This window comes from Tasmannia lanceolata, unplaced genomic scaffold (genome assembly GCF_043159265.1).
Source record: "Tasmannia lanceolata isolate RefF3 unplaced genomic scaffold, GAP_Taslan_0.1 ptg000026l, whole genome shotgun sequence".
Taxonomy (NCBI): Eukaryota; Viridiplantae; Streptophyta; class Magnoliopsida; order Canellales; family Winteraceae; genus Tasmannia; species Tasmannia lanceolata.
The window spans coordinates 6,612,754-6,639,747 of record NW_027518703.1 but is presented as its reverse complement, the minus strand read 5'-3'; the positions used below and the strand labels follow the sequence as shown (position 1 = coordinate 6,639,747).

Here is a 26,994-nt window from a genome sequence, read left to right as displayed (position 1 = left end):
GAAATGCCTTTTGCGATGGACGCTAGCAATTGACTGAATGCATTGATCATAGATTTATTGCAACTTGCCTGCCATATTGATCATAAATAACCTCCTTCAAACGCACCAAAGGTTTAGCCAAACAAACTGCTTATATGGAAGTTCCTCTGTGAACATATCAGCTAGTTGACCCTCACTTTTGAAAAATTGAACAGTGAGAGTGTCTCCAGATAGGCATTCCCGCACAAAGTCTTATTCAAATTGGATATACTGGCTTATTTCATCTGGATTTATTTCAGTTTAGAGAGTTTAATTTGAGTTTCTCCTTTTGACAAAAATTTCAAACACTAGCATATTCATTGCCTATGAAAAGATGTGCTTTTATAACTATTCAAACAAATGACCTCCATGTATTTGCCCAAGAGACCAGAATCCCAGCAAATGTTCAGTAGGGCATTGTATAATTATCAACTAAAAAAAGAAAGGAACAACTCATCAGAGACAGACCTGTCTCTGCTTGTTATTTCAATCCGTAGAGCACAATTTTGTACCAGTAACTCACCAAGAAAACTTCTGATCATTCCTATCAGCATTGTAATTTTCACCCGCAGAAAATAAAAAGAATTTATTGGTTTGGGCTCCCGGATGAAACTTCAGGCCCTTCAGCTGCTGGCTCTTTCAGTGGCGACCCATTGAATGAATTTTTCTCACTCGCAACTGATCCATTAGTAGCCTCTTCTTTTACAGAGGAGACCTCCACTGCCGCTTTCTTAACAGCCATTTTTGCCTCTTTCTCCTGCAGAAGATCTTCCTTAGCCAAGGCAGAGAACTGGGAATCCAGAGACCTTGCCGCACCTAACCATACAAGAACAATCACCAATAGTATTCCTCCAAGGTAGGGAGTCGAATTTGCGAGCGACCCAAATGTCAAAATCATGAACTGCTGAATCAAAGCACCACCAGACTTTCCCAAAGGGTTGCAGACAACATCAATGGCGGCCTTCCCTTTTACCTGGAAACAGATTGAAACCAAATGAATTATTTGGCAATATGATAAAAGGGATGGAGGTAGAATTGAGTATGAACAATGAATGTAGGATGTATTAACTCCTGACCTTTGTATCTTCATCCAAGGGGATATAAGCCATTTCTTTGCAAGGGTCAAATAAGCTGTATTTTGCACTCTTACTGAAAATGTTCTGCAGAGCACCCACGTAAACGGCTGCAAGTAGAGGAGTGATCCCAATACTCCCGAGTAAGGGGGCCAGTGGCTCGCCAAACAAAATCAGAGAGAAGAATCCTACTCCGGTAAGGAGTAACACTGTGGGTGTGATCATGGCAGCAACTCCCCATCCATACTTGCGAAGTATCACTCGGCTTAAAAGCATCATTATGAATGTTGCAATCCCGGTGGCTGTTGAAAAATCACCCATAAAGGATGAGTATTCGTTTGGGCTTGGAAACTGCAATATGAAGAAAAGAAAAGGTTGTTAAGGATTGGAAGTGGTCGCAGATGGGTAAGGTAAAGATTCGATTGAGGCAATTTCCTTACCTGAGCCTTGAGCTTTGATTTCCACGTGACCTCAACAAGGTTGATGCTAATACCATATGCAACCACCAACATGGCAAGATCCCTGACGTATCTCGAAGAGATTAAGAACTTCAAGCTTTCCTTCAAGCCTAGTTTGGGTTTTTCCTACAACGTAATTTACTTTTATATGATGAGAAACAAAAAGAGGAGGGCTAATAGAAAAAGTTTGAAATGATCCTTCCAGAGGCCTACCTTCTTCTTACGACTGGGTTGTTTTGGAAGAGAGGTGCCCCTCAAAACAAAGGTATTCACTCCCCAGTAGATTGCACAGATTACAAGTCCCAGCAGTACCACAATGCTCATCATTCCTTTGAGGGAAATTGCCCAACCGTCGACCCCTGGGCCCAAACTCTTGCGCATATTAGAGAAGTACTTTACTGTGCGGCCTGAAAAGATAAGGGCGACATTTGCTCCAAGGCCAAATAGGGGATAGAATTGTTTTGCTTCATCAACAGTAGTTATCTGCAGCAGAAGGAATACCGTTACAACCAAAGATAACATACAGAGATTAATTAGGATTGCAGAGAAAGGTTGGGAAAAAGAACGGTCACATTCAGAAGTAATTTTGTTGTAGAATTCCAACTCATAAATTTTGTACAAAAAATGAAATAAAGTTGTTAACTTGCCAACTTCTCCAAAAGCTTAAGCTGTTGGAGAAAGGCGTTATTTATCTTTTATACTTTAACACTGCCCGCACGTGTGGCCCACTTGGCAAACACGTGGCAAATGTGGTCCCACTTTGGGCCGACCATCGCATATGGATTTTTGCTATCCGGGAGGTTTGAACTCGAGACCTTTGGCTCTGATACCATGTTAACTTGCCAACTTCTCCAAAAGCTTAAGCTATTGGAGAAAGGCATTATTTATCTTTTATACTCTAACAAAAGTAACAGTGGGAACGAAAAGAGTTTGTCAAGATGTGGTCTAGAAATGCAGACCTCCATTTTGGACTGGAGTTGTTTTAAAGAAATGATGTTTCAGAGCCACAACTCTTGTCTTTGAAGAGAGAACTCCATAAGACCCATTAAGCTTGGAACTTATGCTTAAAAGCACTACAAGCTAGGGTCCACTCCCTCAACAGATAACTACCATGGCCTTATGTTTCCTTATAAACCCCTTGCATAGGATCAACTTAAGCACCATAAAATCATGCTCCAAGACACACTGCAATTCTATATACTCCCTTTCTATCTAGTAAGGAATGGGTTGAGTATAAATGCCTGAATTAGAGAAAGAGTCTCGTGCACTCCTATGCCTGATGACAAGCTTAATTAAGGTTGGAAAGAAATTCACTAAAATTTTTTACAGGTCTCTCATATTCATAATGAGGTGGATTCTTTGGCGAATGGAAGGGCAAATCACAGGGTATCCAAAAAAAGACATCTCTTCTCCCTTATCCGTTACGTTGCACATCTCATATCCCTCCATTATAGTTCTCATCCTCTTCCGGCAGAGCCACATCTTCCGCTCCATCGTCGAGATGTGGAAGACGAGTCTTCAGTTTGTTCTTCGTCCAGGATTAGGTCTAGGCCTCGTTGGCCATTTTTTACCTCTCATTTCTCGTCAAATTTTTTGTGAAAAAGCACTTTGTACATCAAAGAAAGTTCATGATTTGTCGATGGTGATCTCCTCTACACTTTTGATTCACGTGCGGATATCCTCAAAAGAAAACATTACAAATTTTCCTAAGAGATGAGAGAGTGCTTGAATCATCATGCGCATGAAGGTGCTTGGATCAGTTGATGATCCGAGGGGCATAAGTAACCACCTTACATGCATATTCCTATATAATGTAGTAAATCATTTTTTTGTAAGCAAAAGCTATTTTAGAAAAAGAAGATATAGGGGTTTAGAGTCAGTATCCTAGCAACTCAAAGTCATGAAGTTAAATATGTCACCCACTAGTTTTTGCACTGGGCTTAGACTATAGCGCAATGCTTTCCTCCTTTTATCCTGAGAGCCCATTCATTTGAAACCAGTGTACAAAAACGCAGACGCGGCCAAGAAAGCGATTGACGCGGCAGAGTACTCGGTTGACGCAGTCATAATTCAGGACAGTCAAAGGAATTTTATTGACTCTGTAGAGCAAAACGCAGAATGCGGATGCGGCGCAACGCGGAACACAGCCAAGGTAAAAGGAAGTCAACGCGGACGCAGGGGAGTTTCAAAACTATGTTTGAAACTATAGCATTGAAGCACCTAAAAGGATCAAGTGCAGCATGCTAATTCATTCAATCAACCAGAATCTATTTATTATTCATTTAACCAATCTCAATTTTCTCTTATTCATGCAATCATGCAACAATGCTCTCCAAAATTACAAGGCATATAAGCATACCCATCTTTCATGATTCCATGCCATAGCACAAGATTCAACTCGTGAACAGATTGATATTGATCTTCAGATTTCTGATATGAGGGAAATATAGTCCTCTATTATGAAGGGCAAAATCCTTATGTTAAGGGTTCTACCGAAGCAAAGGTGCAGGGGCTTCTATATAGGATCGGGTTGTCGGATCAAATTCTGATGGACCAGCTCGTTATTGAAGGTGACTCTCTTAGTGTGAATAGATGGTTGACAGACCACGTCAGATATCCTTGGAGATTAGCTGATCCTATTGACCAGGGGTCTCAATGCAGACAGCTATTTTGCTTGACCATCCCTTCTGAGTTTTGTTTCAGCTGTTGGTCTTTCAGGCTTTAGTTTGTGCCTAACTATCCTTTGTAGTTTCTTTCTTTGATGTCTTTGGTGTATTTGACCACCACGGTCATTGAGCGTCACCCATTCTGTAATAAAATTTTTACCATTCAAAAGAGAGAGAAATAGAGAGATCTCATCACTTGGGTGCAAAAACATTTTATACATAAATTATTTAAAGTGGTTGATACTTTGAACTTGTATGTCGAACAGCAAACTATCCTTAATTTTAAGAAAAGGGCTAAAAATATGGGCTCCTTCCTAACGTCCATTTTTGCACCCTATGGATGCCACATGGACGTGATCGGATCCATTGATCCACCTGGCAATCACAAATCCAGACAAATGCCATAGAGAACACCTTGATTAGATGATCTTGGGCCCTTCATCCATCAAGCCTCATTCAGGGTCTGGCAATAAAACCTAAACTGTTGATTTTTTTTTTTTGGGTCCTCTATCTTATGCATGGGATGTCCATTCAGAATGGGACAAAGACCATATGATCTTCTACAAGATCAACAGTCTCAAGTCCGCACTTGTCTCTGTATGGAACCCAAAAATTGATCGTTCGCATTATCTCGACAGTGACGGGCAGCCTAGCCGTCCTCTGATTTTAATAATTGGATGCAGTAGTTATGTACCTATTACACAATAAAGCAAGGAAGAGAGATGCTTCTTATCAATAAAATTTAAGGTGCCTCCATGGGTTGCTAGATAAATCATGTGTGAATGTGTGTGTGTGTGTGTGTGTGTGTGCGCGCGCGTGCATGCATTTGCTCCACATCCTATAATTTGAAGATCCTTGATAAAATCACAGACCAATTATGATTCTGAAATTATGTGGAACACAAGTAAACCATTTAGCCCATATCTCCAATGAAGTGAGCAAGACACTCAACTGGTACGTATACCATTTTACAGAAAGACGTGATGCACCCATGACGAACTCAAGTGAAAGTGAGATGTTTGAATGTAGAAGTCCTCAGTTTGCTGTTAATGCATATTCTGCTAGTTATACTTGGATGGATATTATCTGATTCAGCAAAGCCCTCAAATAGGATTCCATTAGCAGATAGTATAAAAACTCAATCTTCAAACCAGTCACAAGTTCAGAACATTGATGTTTCAATACAGAGAAAGTTGGCCATAGGAAGCATCAACTCAATTTACACTGTAGTTCCAACTAGCAGTTCATCAATGGGGATTTTCTGCATGCAGGGTAGGGAAAAGATGATAACAAGGACAATATAAGCTGGGAAACTTCCTACCAGGTCCACCGACTCTAAAAAAAAGGATTTGCCATGAAAGTCCAACAGTGACAAGTAAAAACCATGCAATGGATTATGGAGCTGTGATTGGTCATGTAAGAAACTTTTAGCCCCGAACAAATAGAGTCAAAGAAATGTAAAAGGTGTAGGACCTATATACTCAGAATGAAAAAAAAAAAAAAAAAGTAACCCTTGTAATAAGAAAAGACAAGTTTATTATTGTGGCAGGAGAAACATCTGACAAATTGTAGCGGCACGTGTAAAGAAGTAGACATTCTTGGATCGATACAGATTAGAAATATGATCAAATACCCATTCAACAATAAGCAAGATAAAGATAGAAGTGTTACATAATTAAGAATACTCATGCTGAAAATCCAACAGGAATGAAGAAAAAGTTAGTGATTTTGCATTTTCAAAATCATGTATATTACATGTTTTAGTGTTTTGGAAAATATTTTATCAAAAGCGTTTGGGAAAAAGAAAATGTTTTCTTGGAAATATTTGCTTTTACAAAAGGATGTAGAAGTGTAGTTGAAAAGATAGTCCCACATCGGATGAGAGAAAAGAAAGAGAAGGGCTTATAAAGCACTACCTTTTCTAAATCTTGTTGATTGCACATTGGGTTGAACCCATGGTTGGACCCGCGGGACGGTGCAACGCACCGTTCGCACACGCGCGCGCGCGGCGTGGGCAATGGGCTATAGGGCGCATAGTGGCTCTTTTTTAGGCGCACTTTGCACTTCGCACGTACGCAACGTCGCGGGGAGCGATTGGAGCCTTTAATTTTTCCAGATTTGATCTGCACTGTTGGATCAAGATGAAGGTGGACCGGTCGGATGGGTGGGTCAAATGGTTCGCAGGCCCATCAAGCCGAATGGTTCAGTTGGGTTGGGCTTCGGTTCGGGCCTAACGGTCGGCCCAACGGGCCCATGACTCCAACGGTCAAAGGGTGTGATCAAATGGGTTGTGTCCCTTCCCCCAACGGTCATGTGCCAAGGGGGTGCGATCCACACCATAGATGGTTGATCTAACGATGACTGGGTTGGAGAGAGGTTTTACTCAAACCAACAGTCACCTCTAGAATCGATCAGGACCATTCAATATCAATGGGTGCGATCTAACGGTCAGATTTCAAACATTCTGGAAAGGTGCCCTGTAGAGGTGTTTTTCACACTGAAAAGTCACCAGATGGTCTATAAAAAATGTGCAAACTTCAGTCATTTAATATAGAAATCGAATTGGCAATTCTGACTGATTTTACACTCTCTTCTACACTCCTACAAAAATCCCCAAGTATTTCTACATACTGTTTTTCTTTTGTTTACTGTTCTAGATACTGTTTTTCTGCAGAAACAGAATCTAGAGATTTCTCTAAGGCTTGAAATTTCGGAAGGGCATTTCGGGTTTGATTCCGCTAGTGCTACGCGTCATCAAACATTAGTAGGGCTTCCCTACTAGGCTTCATTGTATCTTGGAGGCAATTCGCGGATCCCCTTTGCACACTACTAGTGGGGGCGAATCTTGTCTTAAGGAAAGTGATATCACGCCTTGAAGCAACAAGTTTCTGTTTTCTATCATCAACAATACCCTCAACAAATTTTCCAACAGAAAATTGCAGGTTCAAGCAAACTCTAACATAAACAACGTGTTACATAATTAAGATCATGCTTAAAATCTGCCAATAAATAAGAAAATAGATGTTCGAGAAAAACTTTAATATTACTAAATCTAATGAACAGATCAAGCAACTATCACAGATTCAAGCAGGAAATGATCGGTATTAACTCGACTCCAGAAATGTCACCAATTACAAGAAGTGGAATCACGGAGATAATCCCAAGTAGAAGAAAGATGGAAAGAAATCCCAACAAATTTCTTTACTTCCCTCTCATGGAAATGAAATGCAAATTCACCAAGACAAATAGACCACAGACAGGACAAGAAGAAAAGGAAAATGGTAATAGAGATTGGGTGCTAAAAAGGTAAAGAAAGTATTTATCAACATCCAATCAGAAATCAATATCCCTATTTAAGAGGAAGATTTTAAAAACAGCATAGACCCCTAAAATAAAATATATTCAAACCCAAGCAACCGTAAATTTCATAAAAAAAATGGAATAGCAAAAACCCATATCTCTAAAGAACTTACCAATCTTTGAGCAGCATGTATATCAATAAAGACCTAGAAATTATTAACAGAAAATGAAAATAAAAATACCCATATCAAGATTTTAAAACTTAAACCTTAATAGAGTAGAATATGATGAACTGATTAAAAAGCAAAAACCATATGTCTACAAAACTTTTCAAATAATTGAGCAGCATATATATCAATGAAGAACTAGAAACTATTAACAGAAAATGAAAATAAAAAACCCATATCAAGATATTAAAACCTAAACCATCAGAGAGTAAGATTTCTTAACTGATTAAAACAAGAACATCAATTCAAAAATAAAGTCTACCTGATTGGCAAATCCCCAAAACAAAACTGATATCACCACACTCCCCCAAAGCTCAGCCATGACATAGAACAAGCAGAAACTCCAAATCCTCAAAATCGCGACCGGCCCAAGGAAGCTAGGCCCAAGGGCTGCTAGTAGCCTGTCTGCAAGGGCTGTTGGGTGAATTACATTGCTGAGAGGATACAGAACAAAACCAAATGCCCCAAAGAAGGCAATAAAGGGGAATATTATGGAGTAAAAAAGAGCCTCTTTGGACAATACATCTGAGAGCTTTGTGTATAAGAGCATAAACCCAATAGCCATAGGCAAATTCACCCAAGTCTTCAAGAAGGGTATTATCTCAGCACTGCTCCCTTTTGCTGTCACAACCAAAACATCTTTTGTATCCCTAAGTATTGTATAATTGAAGAGAATACAGAAAAACATCAAACCCAGTGGGACAATCTTCCTCAAGGTCAAAACCTCAACCCCCAAGAACTTGGGTTTCTCTGAATCAACAATAAAAACCTGCCCATCTGTTGAAGCAGCAGAGTCTGCTCTGCATATCTGCAGATTTCTCTTTTTTTGGCAAAACCCATGTGGTTTAGAGACAAACCCATTAACAGAAAAAGAAAACCCACCAACAGGACTATTGTTTTTGTTGTTGAAACGGTATTTCAACCTTTGAGAAGGAGAGAAATCTCTAGTTCTGGAGTTTGAAGGCAGAGATAGAAGACCTTTGGTTTGGATAGCAGCTTCCATATCTCAAAGTACTTCAAAACCCAGAAGCCTCAGAGCAGCATAAAAAAAATATTTGGGGATGATGAAAGTTTGCCTATATCAAGATAACAAAAGGAACCTATGAAATGAGACTTCATGCATGTGTTTTGTTTTAACTCTCAAAACAGAACTTAACTAACAATGACAAGCGCAAGAGATTTTTCCACCGTCAACTAATCAATGACAAGCGCAAGAGATTTTTCCACCGTCAAAGAAATGCCACGAAAAAGGATGAATAGATACAAAAGATCTTTCTTACGAGAGGGCAACAAATATAAATGAATGTGGACTCTCATACCCAAAATACCCAAAGATGCCTTTCTCTTTTCTATGAGAATTTATATGGTGGCGACTGTGAAAATTAAAAGGGCAGATGTCAAAATCCTGCTCCTTTATTTTTATTTTTATGTAAGTGGAAACTCAAACAAGATGCTTTGACCAGATCAAAAATCAATGTGCAGAGTTTTTGACACCCTGCTCCAAAACCCTACCCTTCTAATTTTCACGGTCGGGCATCATATAAAAACTCCTTTTTTACATTGGCATTCCCATCTCCGTTTAGCGTTTTTATATGATGTCCGACCGTCAAGTACCGTCAAAACAGTACCGCCCTTCCAACAGTAAGATGTTGCTGGTGTTGGATCAAGAGTTTTATTCCATTATTTTTTCTAAGGTAAAATTGCCAATGGGGGACATCAAAATACGAGAATTACCAACGGGTGAAGATTCAGAGAAACCCAAATTCTTGGGCTTTGAGAAACCCTAGAATTAGGAATTCTATTTGGCAAAATATTTTTGATCATAAGGGTGAGGATTGTTTGTTTAGTGGGGACCAAATAACGCTGACGGTTGGTGGCCCACAAGATCAATGGCTCCATTTACTGCCACACAATACTGTATGGACGGTGGTGAGCTGATACTAACCAATAAATATCGTCCAATTTTTTGAAAGGAAAAATAAGTATCACGTGAAGGATGAATCGTCAAAGCATTTGCCATACAACCAACACATCCGTGTTTGACATGATTTGAGTTTTTTTTTTTTTCGTGTTAAAGAAGTGCACTTTCCTCTTGAAATCACAGAGGCTGCTTTCTGTCTTACGTTTCCAAATCAAGGTCCTCAGGGAACATTGTTTGGTTGCAACGTTAATATCACATTAAGGTTCTTCTCATGGAACATTGTTTTTCCGCTTCGTCTTATTCTAGGGTAATCGATATCAGTGTTGGATCTGACCCGCTATATTTTGGGGATGAGTAGAACCCGGCTTCCACCTGATACTTATTCTTGACTTAGTTACCCTACCCACAAATCAAGCAGCCCCTTTGCAGCGGTTCACCACAAGGATAGTAATTCCTTGATAAGCTGTTTCTGCCGGATGAGTTTATTATTTTATCTGAAGATAGAGGGGGTCACGGAGAGGATAGCAAGTCTGATAAAATAAACCCCAGCTTGCTATCCCCAAGTTAAATACTTCCAAAGGTTTACACGATGAGGAATTGTAGAATATTCTAGTAGTATAAACTATAAAGGTTGATTCCTGGGCATATCTCCTCTAACTTGTGGCCATGTCTACTTCAATCTCAACCATCCATGCAAGACCTGACATGGATGGCTTTATTCAAGAATTCAAAACGTTACAAATCTTGGGGCCCACAACAATCCGCATTCAATTGCCATGTCTACTGATCCAACTGTTGAGTTTATCATCCCCACCTCATTTTTAGTGGGTCCCCACAAATGCACGTTCATATTCACCCTAGCTAGTGTTGTTTCTTTAGCTTTAGTTGCAGCCACGAGCTCCAACTAATATGAATATACCCATTTTTTTTTTTTATCGGTAAGCTGGGTTTAGGCGGACTCCTATCAGAATATTAAATAAAGAAAGATGATACAATAAAAGAAACAAGGACACACCCCCATCCTTAAGACAAAGCCCAAGGAAGGGACAGAACAACCAAGGACATGTTGCCCTTAAAAATAAAGCTCAAAACAAGCAAAAGAAGAGAGAATACACGTGCATCTCTAGAGACAATCGCCAAATTCCCTATTGAAAGATGTCTTTCATCTTCTGGCTAAGTTTTCTAGCTCTGTGACTCTTCCTCAACTTCTGAAATTTCGGAGATCCTGTTTTTCTTTGATGGAAGAGCTCTATGTTATTTTGTTGGGGGTGATCTTCTTCCGCTTCCTGTTCCGACTCACAACAAGCAACATTGGGTACAATTTGACTACTATCTGTTTCATCACAGATATCTTCAGAAGTTGGCCAAAACACCGTCGTCAATTTACAAGGACAAAATCTTGCCACGGTAAGGACAATCCAGAGATCAAGGAAAGATCAGGGTGAAGGGTGAAGAGACATAGGCAAATCAACCGTAATAAAGAAATGCGGAGGTTTTCATATAATAGGAGACCACTACAGATGAAAAGGAGAGTGGGCAGCATCGCATGTCACACGAAGCCATCACCCTAGTAGGTGCACAATCAACAAGGCGATTATAGGAGAGACTTGCAGGAAGACATTCTAAAAGACCCCGTGAAGGAAGTTGTGACTCCACTGAAAGTCCCAAATAATACGCAAACCTTCGAGTCGGCACTAGCCACACACATCGTCTTTACTTTACATTTTCTTTACTTTTTATCTTATAAGTTATGACCCATCGGTAACCACAAGGCATAGTTTAGCTTTAGCATTACATAGTTGTAATGTAACTCTCCTCAGTGTGCAGGGTATTTAGATATCTCGTGCGCCTTTATCGTTAGTACAATAATTCTTGGGGAGTGATAAATCGACTAGAGAGAGAAAGGCACATGGGGAGTCGATTTAAGATATATAGGAGTCGATTTATCACTGCCCTAATTCTTTGTTATGGTATTATCTTCACTTTACGAATCCAAGTCTCGGTCACTGTCTGAACAGTACCCTATGAATTGCTTGTTTACATTCCCTTTATTAAAATGGTTGTTTCGATAACCGTTCTCCAAAGGAGGAGGCCTATACGAGGAGAACCCATACCTCAAAGATTGCCTAATTTGGACAGGAGACTAAATGAGCAGATGGCGAACCACGGCCATGAGAGATTACAAGTTTAGTTTGGTTCTTCGGTTCAAAATTGGTTGAATTTTGTTGAAACAAGTGGTGCATAATGCATGTTACCCTTTCTTTCATGGTATAAATAACTCACCATTTATAATTAATCAAAATACATATTTTATGATTTAATTTAGTGCTTAAATATTTAAGACTTATAAGGAATAATGCTAAACAGGAAGGGCGCCCTTGAGTTTAGCATTCATCGATTTTTTAAGAGTCTGATGTGTTTTTTCTCGTGATTTTATAAGTTCTCATTAAAGAGATGTTGCGTGTGCTTGGTTTAGAAAGAAGTATTTTAAAGGAAGAGTAGGGTTTAGACTTTACTCAAAAAACGGATTGTTCCTCAACTTGTTGAATAGTCCAAAAAATTTATGGTTTTCGTATTAGAGTACCGAACCCGTGATTCGCAACGCAACGAATGGTCCAGATGGTTACACGTTAGAAAGTGAATATGCTACGTCACATGCCTCGATAAGTACAAAGTCCCGCAGCCCAACACGTCTCTCCAGAAGTTCCGGACAAAAACAGCGCCCGTTTCGACACGTCATCATCCACGTATTACAGTTGAAGATTCGTCTCTCACCTTCCTTTCACGCCCCTCCCCTCCCGACACGTTGTAGAGAAGGGTTTGTGTTTCTCTCTCCACATCTTGGAGAACGATACAAATGGTTTTAAATTTCAACCCAAATCCGAAATTTCGGACCCCTGTTTTTTTTAATTAATTTAATATTTCGCTGAAATTTTGGCCGAAATTTAATATTGAATGAAATATTCTTTTCTTTGTTTCGCTGGATTTCGGCCGGAATTTCAAAATTTCAAGAGCCCAAAACCGATACCGAAACCAAAATTTTAAACCATGGAGCGATTTTAGTGCCTTATTGGGCTCAAACATAAACGTAATTTCGAGTCCAATAACCGGTTTGGCATTCACAATCGGTTCATAATCTTAAACGTATCGTAGTCCATTACAAAAAAGTTGAAAATATTTTTGTCCCCAAAAAAAAAAAAAATACTGCTACTAATGCATTGTACGTAGCTTGTGTGGCATGCCACGAACGTCCCCCATGGTCTTTTTTTTGGGTAGGTAAGCTGGGTTGAACCTTTTGACATCAGAGTTCGAGAGCAAAGATTTAACCAACTGAACTGAAGGCTCAATCCCCCGTGCATGGTCTTACCACCTTTTTAACCAAATTGGTTAGGTAAGGGTGGTTCGGAGAGTAGTAGGATAAGAAATCAAAAGGGAGAAGACACGCATTTGATTTATTCGGAAGAATAGTGAAATAGTGGTAAGTAGTGTTTAGTTGAGAGGCAGTTCTCTCAGAGAGCAGTGGAAAAGGTAGGAGTGTCATTACCAAAATAAAGAGTGAAGAGAGAGACATGGAAGAGATAGAAAGAAAGAAAGATACAAAAGACAATATCTTTTCAACTATTCTTCCACTAGTCAAAAGATTATTAGAGGGGACCATTAGTGCCACATGGGCACCACATATATATATATATATATATATATATATATATATATGCAAAAAAACAATAATAATGTCTGGAACATGTTAGTGTGTCAAATGGAACTTCAATACAATAATGACAATCAAACAAGAAATCGACGTTCATTGGCATTTGAAATTCTAATAAATGCCAGCGTTTGTGCAATCAAACCGAGATGCTTGGAACAACAATAAGAGCAAGCAACAAATTGAAACATAGAATTACAACCCAAAATAATCAAGGGGGAAGTGCATAAAAAATCTCCAAGCTTATTCAATCCGCTCCAGTCAAGGTGTTCTGAATAGAATTTGGTAGATCAAGGTCCCATAATCATCCAATCAAGTTCTTAATGGCATTTGGTCAGACATGTCTTTGCTGGTCGGATCAAGAAACCCATCAACAGAAAAATGTCTCTTATGGAGCCTAGCAACCACCGTCGTTTTAATGTTGTTCTTGTTACAAAATGAAAGAAGCATATGACCTGCTACGCCCCATGTAGGAGTGCAACTTGGGTCGTGCTCAAATCAAACCTGATGGGTTCAACCCGGTTTTGGCTTGGGTTGGGTTGGCATTTTCTCGGGTTGTGTTGGGACAAGCACTTTGGTGATGTGGATCCAATGGGGGCGCCCTTCTGGCTGATTTTCGAAGGGCACCCTTCAGCGCCCTTCAGTTTAGCATTCCTCAAAAAATTGCTAAAATGATGTGGTTGTTTGGCTCTTTCCCACTGGCCACAATTTGCAACTGGAGTCATTTTTGGGAATTCGGGTTCAGATTGTTTCCAATTCATTTTTTTTTGGACAATGATAAATTCGCATCTCTATAGGATAATTCGCACCCTTGAACGGGAATTATGTGTTTAAATGGCTGTGAATCATCATCCTACAGGGGTGCGAATTTATCATCACCCTTTTAGCAAAAGCTCACACTTATGGTACCCGGGTACCCGGCCCAGATTATTGCCGAAGCTATATTATTGATTGGCATCAAACGTTGTCTAGGCTCTAGGGTTTTGAGTAGGGCTGCAACTCGAGCCGGGTTTTACCCGACCCGCATCGACCCGACCCAAAAATAACCTGGTTCGGGTTCAGGTTTCATGGGTTTCGGGTCGAGCCGGGTTGAGCATTCAAAAGCCCGCATGAATCTCGGGTCGGGTCGGGCCGTCGAGCCGGGTTTGAAGGGGCCCGACCCGACCCGACCCGAGTTACATAAGTTATAGTATGTACATTTTTTTCTATTGTTAATTACAAGTTAAAAGTGAAAACCCACGCACCCACTGTTATTGTATGTGAGTGTAATTTCTGCTTCTATGAGTTGAGTTGATTCAAGCGTTTGATTCAGCATTGTTTGATTGTAATTACAACATTGTTTGATTACGGCATTGTTTGATTCAAGTGTAATGTGAGTGTAATTACATCATTGTTTGATTCAAGTGTAATGTGAGTGTAATTTCTACTTCTATGAGTTGAGTTGCCTTGCCAAACAAGAATTTTCCTTAAAAAATTGCGTCAACGTGAAAAAACCCGACCCGACCCGAGATTTATCATGGGTAGGGCCGGGTTTGGGAATCGTGGGTTTTCCGAAAAAAAACCCGACCCGACCGGACCCGAGATATTTCTCGGGTAGGGTTGGGTTCTCCAAAACCCGACCCGCACGACCCGAGTTGCACCCCTAGTTTTGAGGTTTGGTTTCGGAGGAAATTATTATTTTTATCCCTGGGTTGGGAAGAACTGAGATGATGTTACAATACTCAGAACCAAGCTTCAAGAACCAGTTAACGAGAAGAACTTTCAGAAGAAGAAAAGGGGACGAGACTAAGGAAGAAGGAAGGGATAAGAGAGAATATTTTCATTCATCATATCTTTTCTGCTACAGCACATTCCTATATAAGAGTATTGTAACGGTTTATTATTCTCTGGCATATGTCAGTACAAAAAGATTTTCCCTCTCTTTTCCTAAAGACACTTACCAAAGCTAATTAAGCATTTTAGTACTAACAACTCTTAAGCTATTTGCTAATATAATCTTCCATCCAAACAGGGGTACGCCTGATTCTTCCTCCCCTGTTATGCTCTCCATGACCATGACGAAATTCCTCTTGATTTGTGTCATCTGCTGGTAATTGTTGCCTCCTACTACTATCATTGCCCACCCCTTCAAAACTAACCTTGTCCTCAAGGTTTAGCTGTGGGTAATCCGATTGCAAGTCATGCCAGTTTTCCCAAGAAGTGTCTTCCGGAAGTAGTCCTTTCCACTGGACATGTACTTGCTTCACTGGTTGGTTATCTTTGAGTATAATTCGACTACCCAAGATGGCTAACAGTGAGATTAATGGTTGGTTATTGAAACTCTGAACTGGTAAGGTGCATGGTGATTGGGGAGTAGGTCCATAAAAAAGTTTGAGCAAGGAAATGTGGAAAACTGGGTGGATTTTACTGCCCTCTGGTAATTTCAGCTTATATGCAACCTTCTCAGCCCTTGCTTCAACTTGATAAGGTCCATAAAATCTTTTGTTGAGCTTCTGAGAGGATCTGTTAGCCACTGTATGTTGCCGATATGGTTGTAACTTCAACAGAACCCAACTGCCTACTTCAAATTGTCTGTCAAGGCGCTTTCGATCAGCCATACATTTCATTCTTGATTGAGCTTGAATGAGGTTAGTTTTAAGATGCCTCAAAATGTCATCCCTTTGTTGCAGCTCTGTGTCGACTGCTTCAATAGATGAAGATCCTGAGATGTAGAAGGGTAAAGCTGGTGGAGGTCTCCCATAGACGGCCTCGAAAGGAGTCAGTTTGATGGCTGTGTGAAATGTTGTATTGTAGGAATACTCGGCCCATATCAAATAATTGTGCCAGTGTTTGGGGTTTTCTTGAGAGAAAGCTCGCAAATATTGCTCAATGCAGCGGTTCAGAACTTCTGATTGACCATCAGTCTGGGGGTGATATGCCGACGAAAGATTCAACGAAGTGCCACTGAATTTGAAGAGCTCCGACCAGAATTTGCTGATGAAAATGGGATCTCGGTCTGACACAATAGATTTGGGAATGCCGTGCAGTTTGATTACCATCTCTATAAACAGTTTTGCTACTTTCGTTGCGGTATAGTGTGCTCCCAAATGCGAATACTTTGATAGCCTATCAACAACGACAAAGATAGTGTTGAATCCATTGGAAGTTGGCAATCCAGTAACAAAATCCATGGTTAGATCCTCCCATATCATGTGCGGAATGGGCAAGGGTTGGAGTAACCCCATTGGTGGAGAAGTAGAATATTTTAATTGCTGACAAACAAGGCAATCTTTGACGAATTGCTTAACATCCTTTCGCAATATAGTCCAAAAGAAATTTGCAGAGATTCGTAAGATGGTTCGCAGGACACCTGTGTGGCCTCCATGTGGCGTACTATGAAATTCATACATGATGTGATGGCGCAAGGTAGACTTAGAGCCGATGAATAATCTCTTATTATGAAAGATGAGCCCATTCTTGACAGTAAATTCAGGGGAAGCAAGGCCTTGAGTGATCTGTTGATGTAGCTTATGTAACTCCTCATCCGTGGTGTTCTCTACTTGTAAATGACCGGAGATGTCAAATACAGGTCGAGAGATTGCCATTTGCATTTGAGAGGCACCGGAAGAGGGAGTTGGAATGACTGCTTCTTTTATTCGTGATAGAGCATCAGCGGCGTGATTCTCCTTGCCGGACCTGTAAAGGATCAAATAATTGTATCCCAACAATTTACAGAGATATTGTTGTTGCTCAGGGGCTTGAATGGTTTGAGCCATGAGGTTTTTGAGACTACGGTGATCTGTATAGATCACAAAGTGTCTACCCAATAAGTATTGGCGCCATTTTTTAACAGCGTCAGTGATAGCGAAAAGTTCCTTGACATATGCAGAGGCTAAGGACATTGTTTGCGACATTTTTTTACTGAAATAGGCAATAGGATGTTTACCTTGCATCAACACGGCGCCAATAGCTATGCTAGAAGCATCCGTTTCGACAACAAAATCTTGAGAGAAATCAGGTAACACTAGGACTGGAAGTTGAGTCATACACACTTTCAGTTCATCGAATGCTACTTGGGCCTCTTAGTTTCAACTAAACGCATCCTTCTTCAGGAGGTTAGTAAGGGGTGCTGCCACCGTAGCATAGTGCCGAACAAATCTTCTATAATAGCCAGTAAGGCCCAAGAATCTTCTTAATTGGTTCAGATTAGTGGGGCATGGCCACTCTTGCATTGCTTGGACCTTGTCAGGGTCTGGTTGAACGCCTGTTCCTGAAACTAAATGCCAAATAGTCGATTTTGTCTTGACAAAATTGACACTTGGACAATTTTGCAAATAGTTTGTGGGTGTGTAAACAGTTTAAAACAGACTTCAAATGATCTATATGGGCATTCATGTTGTTGCTGTAAACTAGAATGTCATAAAAAAAAACAATGACAAACTGTCGAAGGAAGGGTTTGAATACCTTGTTCATAGTGCTCTGGAATGTCGATTGCGCATTTGTGAGACCAAATGGCATGACAACAAATTCATAATGACCTTCATGTGTACAGAAGGCAGTTTTGGCACAGTCTTCTTCCCTCATTCGAATCTGATGGTAGCCTGATCGAAGGTCGAGTTTTGAAAAAACCATGGCACCATGTAACTCATCCATTAACTCATCAATCGTAGGAATAGGAAATCGATCCTTGATGGTGATGGAATTAAGTGCTCTGTAATCAACACAAAACCGCCATGTATTGTCCTTCTTAATTAATAAAACTGGGGAAGAGTAGGGGCTATGGCTGGGAACAATGATACCATTACTCAACATCTCCTGAATCAATCTTTCAATTTCATTTTTTTGAAAGTGGGGATACCTGTATGGTTTGACATTAACAGGGCTGGACCCTGGAATGAGATGAATTTGATGGTCTATTTCTCTGTGAGGAGGCAATGCGATTGGGACCTAAAATACTTCCGCGTATTCACGAAGAAGAGCGGAAATGTCAACTGGTATATCAGCTGGAAAATTGTTTTGAGCGATTTCAGTTCCGAGGAATGTGGCTTGTTGATTGGTAATGCAGACTAACTGGAAATAGGAGGCAATCGAATCTGTCTTGGTCAAGCATCTCAAATGTGAAGCTTTAAGAGGGTAAGGATTTAAAGCTGCCTCCCCTGTGAGCTTTATTGGGTGACCTTTCCACTTGAATTCCATTGTCGAAATCTTGTAATTTGTGACAATGGGGCCTAATTCCACTAGCCATTGGATGCCTAAAACAATATCAGCTCCTTGGATTGGTAGAATGAATAAATCAAAGGAAAACTAATGAGATTGTAATGTCACTTTGACATTCAAACACCGTTTGTTGCAGAGTAAGGACTCACCATTTCCAATTAACACTTTGAATGGGGTTGTCGGAATAATGGGCCAATTCAGAGCTCTAGGAACTTTCTCTTTGATTAAATTGTGAGTAGATCCACTGTCAATCAAGACATGAAGTGAATGATTATCGCAGACTCCCGTGACTCGTATGGTGCTCGGATTTTGTTGTCCTACCAGGCTTGGAAACTAATTTCAGCTGAATTTTCGTCAAGTGAGTCCTCTGGTAGAAGAGAGTCGACCAGTTCTGTAGCACCTTCTAATAAAGGATCCATTTCATCATCCACGGCGACAAGATGGTACAGTCGTCGTCGACAATCATGCCCTTGGGTGAATTTCTCATCGCAATAGTAACATAGGCCTTTTCCCCGTTTGGATCTCGTTTCTTCTTTAGTTAATTGGTGAGTCTTCATTGGGATTTGTTGGAGTGGAGTGGCTGCTATCGCCTTGACGGGAAAAGTGGGTAGGGTTGGAAGTAACCCAGGTCCTCCGGTGGTCTTAGGAAACAGAGTATTCCAAGATCTTCGTAGATCGTCATATTTTTGTTCATAAATTCGAGGTAATGAAAAGGCTTGTAAAAGAGAATGTGGTTGTTTAACCAATAGTTCTCGTTTCAGATCTGGTTTAAGCCTGGAGACAAAGAAACTAATGAGAAAAGACTCAGGTAACCCACTGACCTTGTTCGATAAATCCTCGAACCTGGTTTGGTAGTCTGCAACAGATGAAGTTTGATGAAGTTTTGATAATGCGCCTTTGTGATCTTCATAAAGGGAAGGGCCGAATCGCAATTGAATGGATTCCAGAAATCCTTTCCATGAATTCAACATGCTGTTTGCTTTCGCCCATTGAAACCAGGAGAGAGCAGGGCTTTCCAAGTGAAATGAAGCGATGGTGAAACGTTGATCGTCTGGTGTACTGTAATAATTGAAAAATTGTTCAACCTTGATAATTCCATCCGACAGGATCCGATCCATCGAACTTCGGAACATCCATCCGTATAAATCTGCTAAAATTTGATGTGACCGGTATGAGTCCTTCCTCCGCGGTGCTTGAGGAATGATCATCACTGGTAGATCGTTGGGAATTGGATGTCTGGGTCGGATCTGCAATTGCTTAATCATATTCACTAATTCCTCATGTTGCTGAGATTGGAGAAGACGCAGATCATTGAGTTGCTGTTGGTCTTGTTTCAATTGCTCGTCAATTTTGGCTTGCGCTCTGGTATTTTCGGCCATTAGAGGTGACTCAGTGAAAGCGCTAATGTTACAATACTCAGAACCAAGCTTCAAGAACCAGTTAACGAGAAGAAGTTTCAGAAGAAGAAAAGGGGAAGAGATGAAGGAAGAAGGAAGGGATATGAGAGAATATTTTCATTCATCTACAGCACATTCCTATATAATAGTATTGTAACGGTTTATTATTCTCTGACATACAGTACAAAAAGATTTTCCCTCTCTTTTCCTAAAGACACTTACCAAGGCTAATTAAGCATATTAGTACTAACAACTCTTAAGCTATTTGCTAATATAATCTTCCATCCAAACAGGGGTACGCCTGATTGTTCCTCCCCTGTTATGCTCTTCATGACCATGATGAATTTCCTCTTGATATGTGTCATCTGCTGGTAATTGTTGCCTCGCACTGCTATCAGATGATGAAAAATCTTTACTCTTTCGTTTTTTTATGCCATTCCCAATCTCAACTCGTTCCAACACCCATTTAAAGAAGATGATGATAACCATGGCTTCTTTTACTTCAACCCATCTCTCTCCAACCACGCAACTTCATCCTCCTCTTGAAATAAAACACCCCTCAATCTCTCTCTTGCAAAACTGTAAAACCATGAAAGAACTTCAACAAATTCACTCTCAAATGATCCGAACCGGAACCCTCGAACAGAGCCGAATCATCGCCTTCTGTTGCACACATGAAACTGGCAACATGGATTATGCACGCCTTGTGTTCGACGAAATTCAAGACCCCAATATCTACATTTGGAATACCATGATCAGGGGCTATTCTAGTCGGAAACTACCCAAATCTGCAGCTTCCATTTACATAGAAATGTTAGAGAAAGGCGTCAAGCCTGACAACTACACCTTCCCCTTCTTGCTTAAGGCCTTTACTCGAGAAATCGCTTTAAATTGCGGACAGGAATTTCATTCTCAAATTATCAAGCTGGGAGTCAATTCAAATGTTTTTGTACAGAATGCTTTGATCCATACATATGCTCTGTGCGGTAAGGTCGATGCCGCTCGTAAACTGTTCGATAAAAGTTCTAAACAAGATGTTGTTACTTGGAATGCTATGATTTCTGGTTATAACAGGAGTAACCAGTTTGAGGAATCATGTAGACTTTTTTGCAAGATGGAGGAGGATAATGTGGTACCAACATTGGTTACACTTGTTTCAGTGTTGTCGGCTTGTACCAAGATGAAGGATTTGAATTTTGGCAAGCGGGTCCATCACTACATTGAAGATAATAAGATCGAACCCAATTTGATCCTCGAAAATTCGTTGATTGATATGTATGCTGAGTTTGGGGACATGGATGTTGCTCTGAGACTATTTGAGGATATGAAGGTTCGAGACGTAGTTTCATGGACTGCCATTATTGCTGGTTTTGCAAACTCAGGGAAAATCGACAAGGCTCGAAAGTTTTTCGATCAGATGCCAGAAAGGGATTTTGTCTCATGGACCGCCATGATCGATGGGTACTTGCGAGCTAACCGTTTCAAAGAGGCTTTGGGGATTTTTCGTGAGATGCAAGCAGCGAAGATCAGACCGGATGAGTTCACAATGGTCAGCATTCTCACGGCTTGCGCCCATTTGGGTGCGCTCGAAGTAGGGGAATGGATAAGGGTCTACATTAATAAGAACAAGATCAAAACCGATGTTTTTGTAGGGAATGCTTTGATAGACATGTATTCAAAGTGTGGGAGTATAGAAAATGCAATCGAGGTCTTCGGAAAGATGCCTCACAGGGACAAGTTTACATGGACTGCGATGATCACTGGCCTCGCCATCAATGGTCATGGAGAAGAAGCTCTTGATCTGTTCTATAAAATGCAAAGAGCTTCTATACTGCCGGACGAAATAACCTACATTGGTGCTCTTTGTGCTTGTACTCATGCTGGCATGGTAGATAAGGGAAGAGAATTTTTCTCTACCATGACTACTCGCCATGGGATCGTGCCTAACGTTGCACATTACGGATGTATGGTTGATCTTCTTGGTCGAGCCGGGGAGTTAACAGAGGCCCTAGAGATTATACATAACATGCCAATGAAAGCAAATTCTATTGTTTGGGGAGCTCTTCTTGGTGCTTGTAGAGTTCATAAGAATGTCGAACTGGCCGAGACAGCAGCCAAGCGACTTCTTGACTTGGAGCCCGAAAATGGTGCTGTTTATGTCATGTTGTCTAATATATATGCGGCGTGTAATAGATGGGAGGATGTTCGTAAAGTTCGAAGGTTGATGATGGATAGGGGAATAAAAAAGACACCGGGCTGCAGTCTGATAGAGATGAATGGTTTGGTCCACGAGTTTGTAGCCGGAGATAGATCTCACCCTCGATCGGGTGAGATCTATTCGAAGTTGGATGAGATTGATAGAGAGCTGAAGCTTGCTGGATATGTGCCTAACATATCAGAGGTGTTGCTTGATATAGGGGAAGAAGAGAAAGAGAATGCGCTGCATTGGCACAGTGAGAAGTTGGCAATTGCTTTTGGACTGATCGATTCGAGTTCAGGGGCAACCATTAGAATTGTGAAGAACCTAAGAATGTGCAATGATTGTCACTGTGCTGCGAAAATCATATCAGAAGTTTATGACAGAGAAGTCATTGTTAGGGATCGGACCCGCTTCCACCATTTTAAGAATGGATCATGTTCTTGCAAGGATTATTGGTGATCACGAAATAGAAAAGACAAAAAATACACACTGTTGTTCAAAACAATCTTTCTGAATTGCCAAATTAGAACCTTCAAAAATCTGTTGATCAGATGATAACTCAAACTGCACTTGTTTTTGGCTCTGCTCTCGACCCTTGCAAGAGTCGAAAGAGTAAAGGCTTTCTTGTGAAGATTCAAAGGCCTAGAACTGAAAAATATGAATGGATGCGGAAGAAAAATGCCTCTAAAAGTAGGAACCTCACCCGTAGAAGTAAAAGTGGGACCCACTTGTTAAATTTATTGAATGATCCGAGCCACTAACTTGCTATGGATCGGCTATGCTTGAAAATCCACTCGAATCGGATGATTCTAACCTTCCAACGTAACGGGTGTGAATGGTTTCACTGCTTGAGGATAAATTTTTATCCATCACGGGGGTATCATTTCCCAAGGAAAAAAAAAACATAGCCAGCGGGCCCCACTTATTTGAGTGATTCATGCTTTTTTTTTTCATTTTTTTTTATAAACAGTGTAGAAGTACTTAGAAGAAAGAATGCAACCTTCTCTATTGCCCATTATCACGAGAAATTATATGGTGGCCGCCCTTCACATATAAAGGGCGGAGAGAGAAAATATCAACCCCTTGATTTTTTATTAAGGAAAAAGTAAAAAAAAGGGGTTTGACCTGGATCAAAAATTAGGGGGGAGAGTTTTCTCTCTCTGCCCTTGTTGTCTAACGGTCGGCCACCATATAAATTCTCAATAACATTATCACATGGGAAGAGTATATGTATAAAGTAGATTGTGTGTACACATTTTGGGAAGGTCAAAGAATACAAGGAATCTTAGCAAATATGAAATACCCCATATTAAAAAAACGGAAATGATATCTGCGCCAAGGTGTTTCGATACGCAAACAAATGGAGCGCATGTTTATTGGAACACTTGGCGCAGATATCATTTCCCTAAAAAAAATCCTAGTATACGAGGATTGGGTTAAATATGGGATGTCCCATATTGGAAAGTGATTTTGACCGTACACCTATTTAGAAAGAGATTTTGGGAGAGAGCGGGGTCAATTAATTTCTTATTTTGATTGATGTCAATCTCTCCCTTCAACACTCTCCCCACCCCCGCAAGTGAAACTGTGAAGAAATCACTGTGAGCTTGTCCCGTAACATTAAGAACCACGACGTGCTAAGAGGTTTGGTGAGTGTAACTCAAGTTGATCAGTGCTATAAATAAATGAGATATCAAGCTCCTACATGCAGACCTGTCTCATACAAAATGAAATTTAATCTCGACTTGTTTGATACAAGCATGGAAAACCAGATTTGCGGAGAGATAGATAGCACCAAAGTTGTCATACCATACGATGGGAGGATGAGATTGAGGGACACCGAGCTCATGAACAAGTGATTGTACCCGGGACATTTCGGCTGTGGCATTTGCGAGAGCTTTATGCTCTAATTTTGTGCTAGAGCAGGCAACCGTTTGTTGCTTGCAGGAAATCCAAGAAATAATGCTGTAACTGAGGTATACAAAATAGTCGCCAGTGGACTTGCGATCATCAGGACATCCTACCCAGTCAGCATCTGAGAATGCTTGAAGAGCTAAGGAAAGGAGCTCCATATGAAGAGTAGCCTTGAGGTATCGTAGAATCCTCTTGACTGGGGCCCAATGTTCAGTGGTAGGACGATGACAAAATTGGCATACTTTATGCACAGAGAAGGAGATGTCTAGATGAGTGAGACATAGTGATTGAAGAGCTCCAACTGTGCTGTGATATTCATTGGCGTCAGAGAGAGCCATGCTGCTGAACCGAGATAACTGAAGGATGAGGCCATGGGCGTCGAGCAAGGTTTGGCGCCATCCATATAAGTGCAACAAGGATGAGGCCATGGGCATCGAGCAAGGTTTGGCGCCATCCATATGAGTGCGATGAAGGAGATCAGTTATGAAATAGAGGCCTTGAAAATTTGGATGAACTTCCATGAAAAGGAAGAAGTGGAGGCCAGGGGCCAAAGTGTTTAATAGCAAACTCAGTACCCAATTGATGGAGGAGCTTGGTAAGTGCCACCACATTGTTGCCGGTGAGAATAATGCCAGTCACTTAGACAAGAAGGAAAATGACAATGTCACTTATGTGAAAAATGAAGAGAGATGAGTTAGAGTGCGAGTTAATGAAACCAAGATCATGGAGGTACTTGCTAAGACGATGGTACCAAGCACGAGGAGCTTGCTTAAGGCCATAGATCGCTTTGTGGAGACGGCACAAATGTGAGGGAAAGTGAGAGTCAATGAAGCCGGGAGGTTAAGCCATATAAGCTTCTTCTTGGAGAAGACCATGAAGAAAGACATTATGTATGTCAAGTCGGTGAGGGGGCCACTCCGCTGATATTGATGTGCTCAAAACGGTCCTTATCATAGTGGGTTTAATGATAGTGCTAGATGTCTCATCATAATCAACTCCTTGATGGGTAAATTCTTTAGCAACAAGTCATGCCTTGTGATGCTCAAATGAGCCATCCGCATGACGTTTGATCCAAAATACCCACTTGCATGAGAAAGTACTCTTGTTGGGGGAAGGGAGAGACAAGAGTCCAGGCTTCTTATGAAGGAAATAAAACCGTGTGAATTTACTAAAATCATCAACAAAATGCAAATAGTACTTATAACCATTCACGGGAGGTACTGGGGAAAGGCCCCAAACATCAAAATAAACTAAATATAAAGGAGAAGTTGATCTAGAACTAGAGGTAGCAGATGGAAGTCTATGGATTTTGCCATATTGGCAAGAGGAGCTGAATGAGAGCGACATATTATAGGTGACTAGCAGATGAAAGCGGTGTATAATCTGCGAGCTGAAACGAGGCGAGGGATGACCAAGACGGTGGTGCCATAGATTAGCGGTCGTGCACTCCCCTATGAAGGCATGAATATGTGAAGATGTAGATGGAGGCAGCGGAGATGGCAGACTGTAGAGCCCATCAGTAACCGCCCCTCGAAGAAGAGGAATCCTCGTACGCAGATCCTTAACCAAATAACAAGAGGGAGTGAATTCAATAGAGACAGCATTGTTAGAGCCTAATTGATTACATAAAGATAAAGCACGAGGGGTAGTAGGAATAGAGGAATAATCGAAGTGAAGAATAGGCAAACCTTTACCGTCACCAAAACGAATTTGATCCTGGCCAAGGTATTCAGAAGGAGAGTGAAGAGAGGCCAAATTAGGGGAGATATGGTTAGTAGATACAGGTCGAAGAAACAAACGGTTGGTATAGCAGGCTGATGTCCGCGTATAATGCAGACGGAGGTGGAGATAGTGCACCAGGGTGATTTCCAGCATAGAACGCTGATGGAGGAGAGGAGGTGTAGCAGGAGGTTGTCCAAAGTCGTAATGATAGCTAGTCAACGCAGAATGGCCAGCTCGTCCACAAAGCTGGCAGATGGTTCATCCATGAGAATCTATTCGTGGTGGGTGGGACTGGGGAGGAGAGCTGGAGCGAGAAGTTACATTACGCCCACGACCACCCCCTTGACATGGCTTCGTCCACGCCATGTTCTATCTGACAATTTGCTAGGTTTCCCAGATGAGATCAGCACTTTGGATCCAAAATGAGCTTTTGTTGAGACAATGTCAGAGAGAGAGAGAGAGAGAGTCATTAATTGCATCTGCATGCGTAGATCGTGGCTATAGAAAATGTGTTGAAGGTTATCAAGACAAAGCAAGTCGGATTTAGTAATGAGAGCAGGTTATCAAGACAAAGCAAGTCAGATTTAGTAATGAGAGCGGTCACTAGTGCTTTGTATTCATGACTGAGTCCAACGAGGATGATGTGGGCTAAATCTAGCGAGCAATAGGATGACCTTCCGAAGTAATATTATCAGCCAATGATTTGACATACTGAAGATAGTTATTCTTAGAGCGAGTGCCCTTGTGACGAAGATGCGCAAATCTGTTCCAATGTGTGCCAGATAGCTGATGAAGATGCGAGGCCAACCACATGTGTGATAACGGTCCTTTAGTGAGTGAAGATATGATCCAACTGAGAATCAATTGGTATTGACGGTGAAATGCAGGATTAAGATGGTACAACTTTGGTGGGCAGATAGATTCTTCGATGACAGTTCCAAGGAGATCAGGAGCCCTGAGGATTGGAAGGAATTTAGATTTCCATTGCAAGTAATTGGTGCAATCAAGTTAGTTTGAGGGATATCGCATGATGAAGGTGGCCAAGAGGAGTAAAAGACGGTTGTGATGGAGCGACTAGCAGAGGAGATTCGACCAACGGAGCGTCCACGGTGAGTGGGGTGGAGGTGGTTGAATTGGAAGAAGGAAGTGCCATGATGGTGAGAGAGAGAGAGAGATGAAGATGGATCAAAGTAGCT

The 26,994-nt window shown here is 41.0% G+C and overlaps 2 protein-coding genes and 1 pseudogene across 2 annotated transcripts; 1 reads left to right on the top strand and 2 right to left on the bottom strand.

The window, feature by feature from the left end:
* Positions 1 to 317: 317 nt before the first annotated feature.
* LOC143858642 (plastidic ATP/ADP-transporter-like) lies at positions 318 to 8,973 on the bottom strand. The gene is made up of 5 exons (XM_077369338.1): positions 8,005 to 8,973; positions 1,763 to 2,032; positions 1,532 to 1,675; positions 1,095 to 1,442; positions 318 to 991 (listed from the first exon to the last, which is right to left on the bottom strand). Exons 1-5 carry the CDS (start codon positions 8,743 to 8,745, stop codon positions 605 to 607), a joined length of 1,890 nt encoding a protein of 629 aa, XP_077225453.1. The 5' UTR covers positions 8,746 to 8,973; the 3' UTR covers positions 318 to 604.
* Positions 8,974 to 17,436: 8,463 nt separating this feature from the next.
* Positions 17,437 to 19,944, bottom strand: LOC143858459 (uncharacterized). Its single transcript, XM_077369112.1, has 5 exons — positions 18,887 to 19,944; positions 18,715 to 18,809; positions 18,305 to 18,600; positions 17,813 to 18,163; positions 17,437 to 17,649 (listed from the first exon to the last, which is right to left on the bottom strand). The coding sequence occupies exons 1-5, from the start codon at positions 19,942 to 19,944 to the stop codon at positions 17,437 to 17,439; spliced, it is 2,013 nt and encodes a 670-aa protein (XP_077225227.1).
* LOC143858519 (putative pentatricopeptide repeat-containing protein At3g15930 pseudogene) lies at positions 18,416 to 23,062 on the top strand (annotated as a pseudogene).
* Positions 23,063 to 26,994: the final 3,932 nt, after the last annotated feature.

Excerpts from the sequence above, each read along its gene's own strand:
- LOC143858642 (XM_077369338.1), bottom strand. The coding sequence starts at position 8,745 with ATGGAAGCTGCTATCCAAACCAAAGGTCTTCTATCTCTGCCTTCAAAC. Across the intron at positions 1,676-1,762 it reads AACCCAGTCGTAAGAAGAAG|GAAAAACCCAAACTAGGCTT; the intron begins GTAGGCCTCTGG and ends ATTACGTTGTAG. Across the intron at positions 992-1,094 it reads CCTTGGATGAAGATACAAAG|GTAAAAGGGAAGGCCGCCAT; the intron begins GTCAGGAGTTAA and ends ATCTGTTTCCAG.
- LOC143858459 (XM_077369112.1), bottom strand. The coding sequence starts at position 19,944 with ATGGCCGAAAATACCAGAGCGCAAGCCAAAATTGACGAGCAATTGAAA. Across the intron at positions 18,601-18,714 it reads CAAAGTGTTAATTGGAAATG|GCATCCAATGGCTAGTGGAA; the intron begins GTGAGTCCTTAC and ends ATATTGTTTTAG. Across the intron at positions 18,164-18,304 it reads TTCTTCGTGAATACGCGGAA|GAGATGTTGAGTAATGGTAT; the intron begins GTATTTTAGGTC and ends AGATTGATTCAG.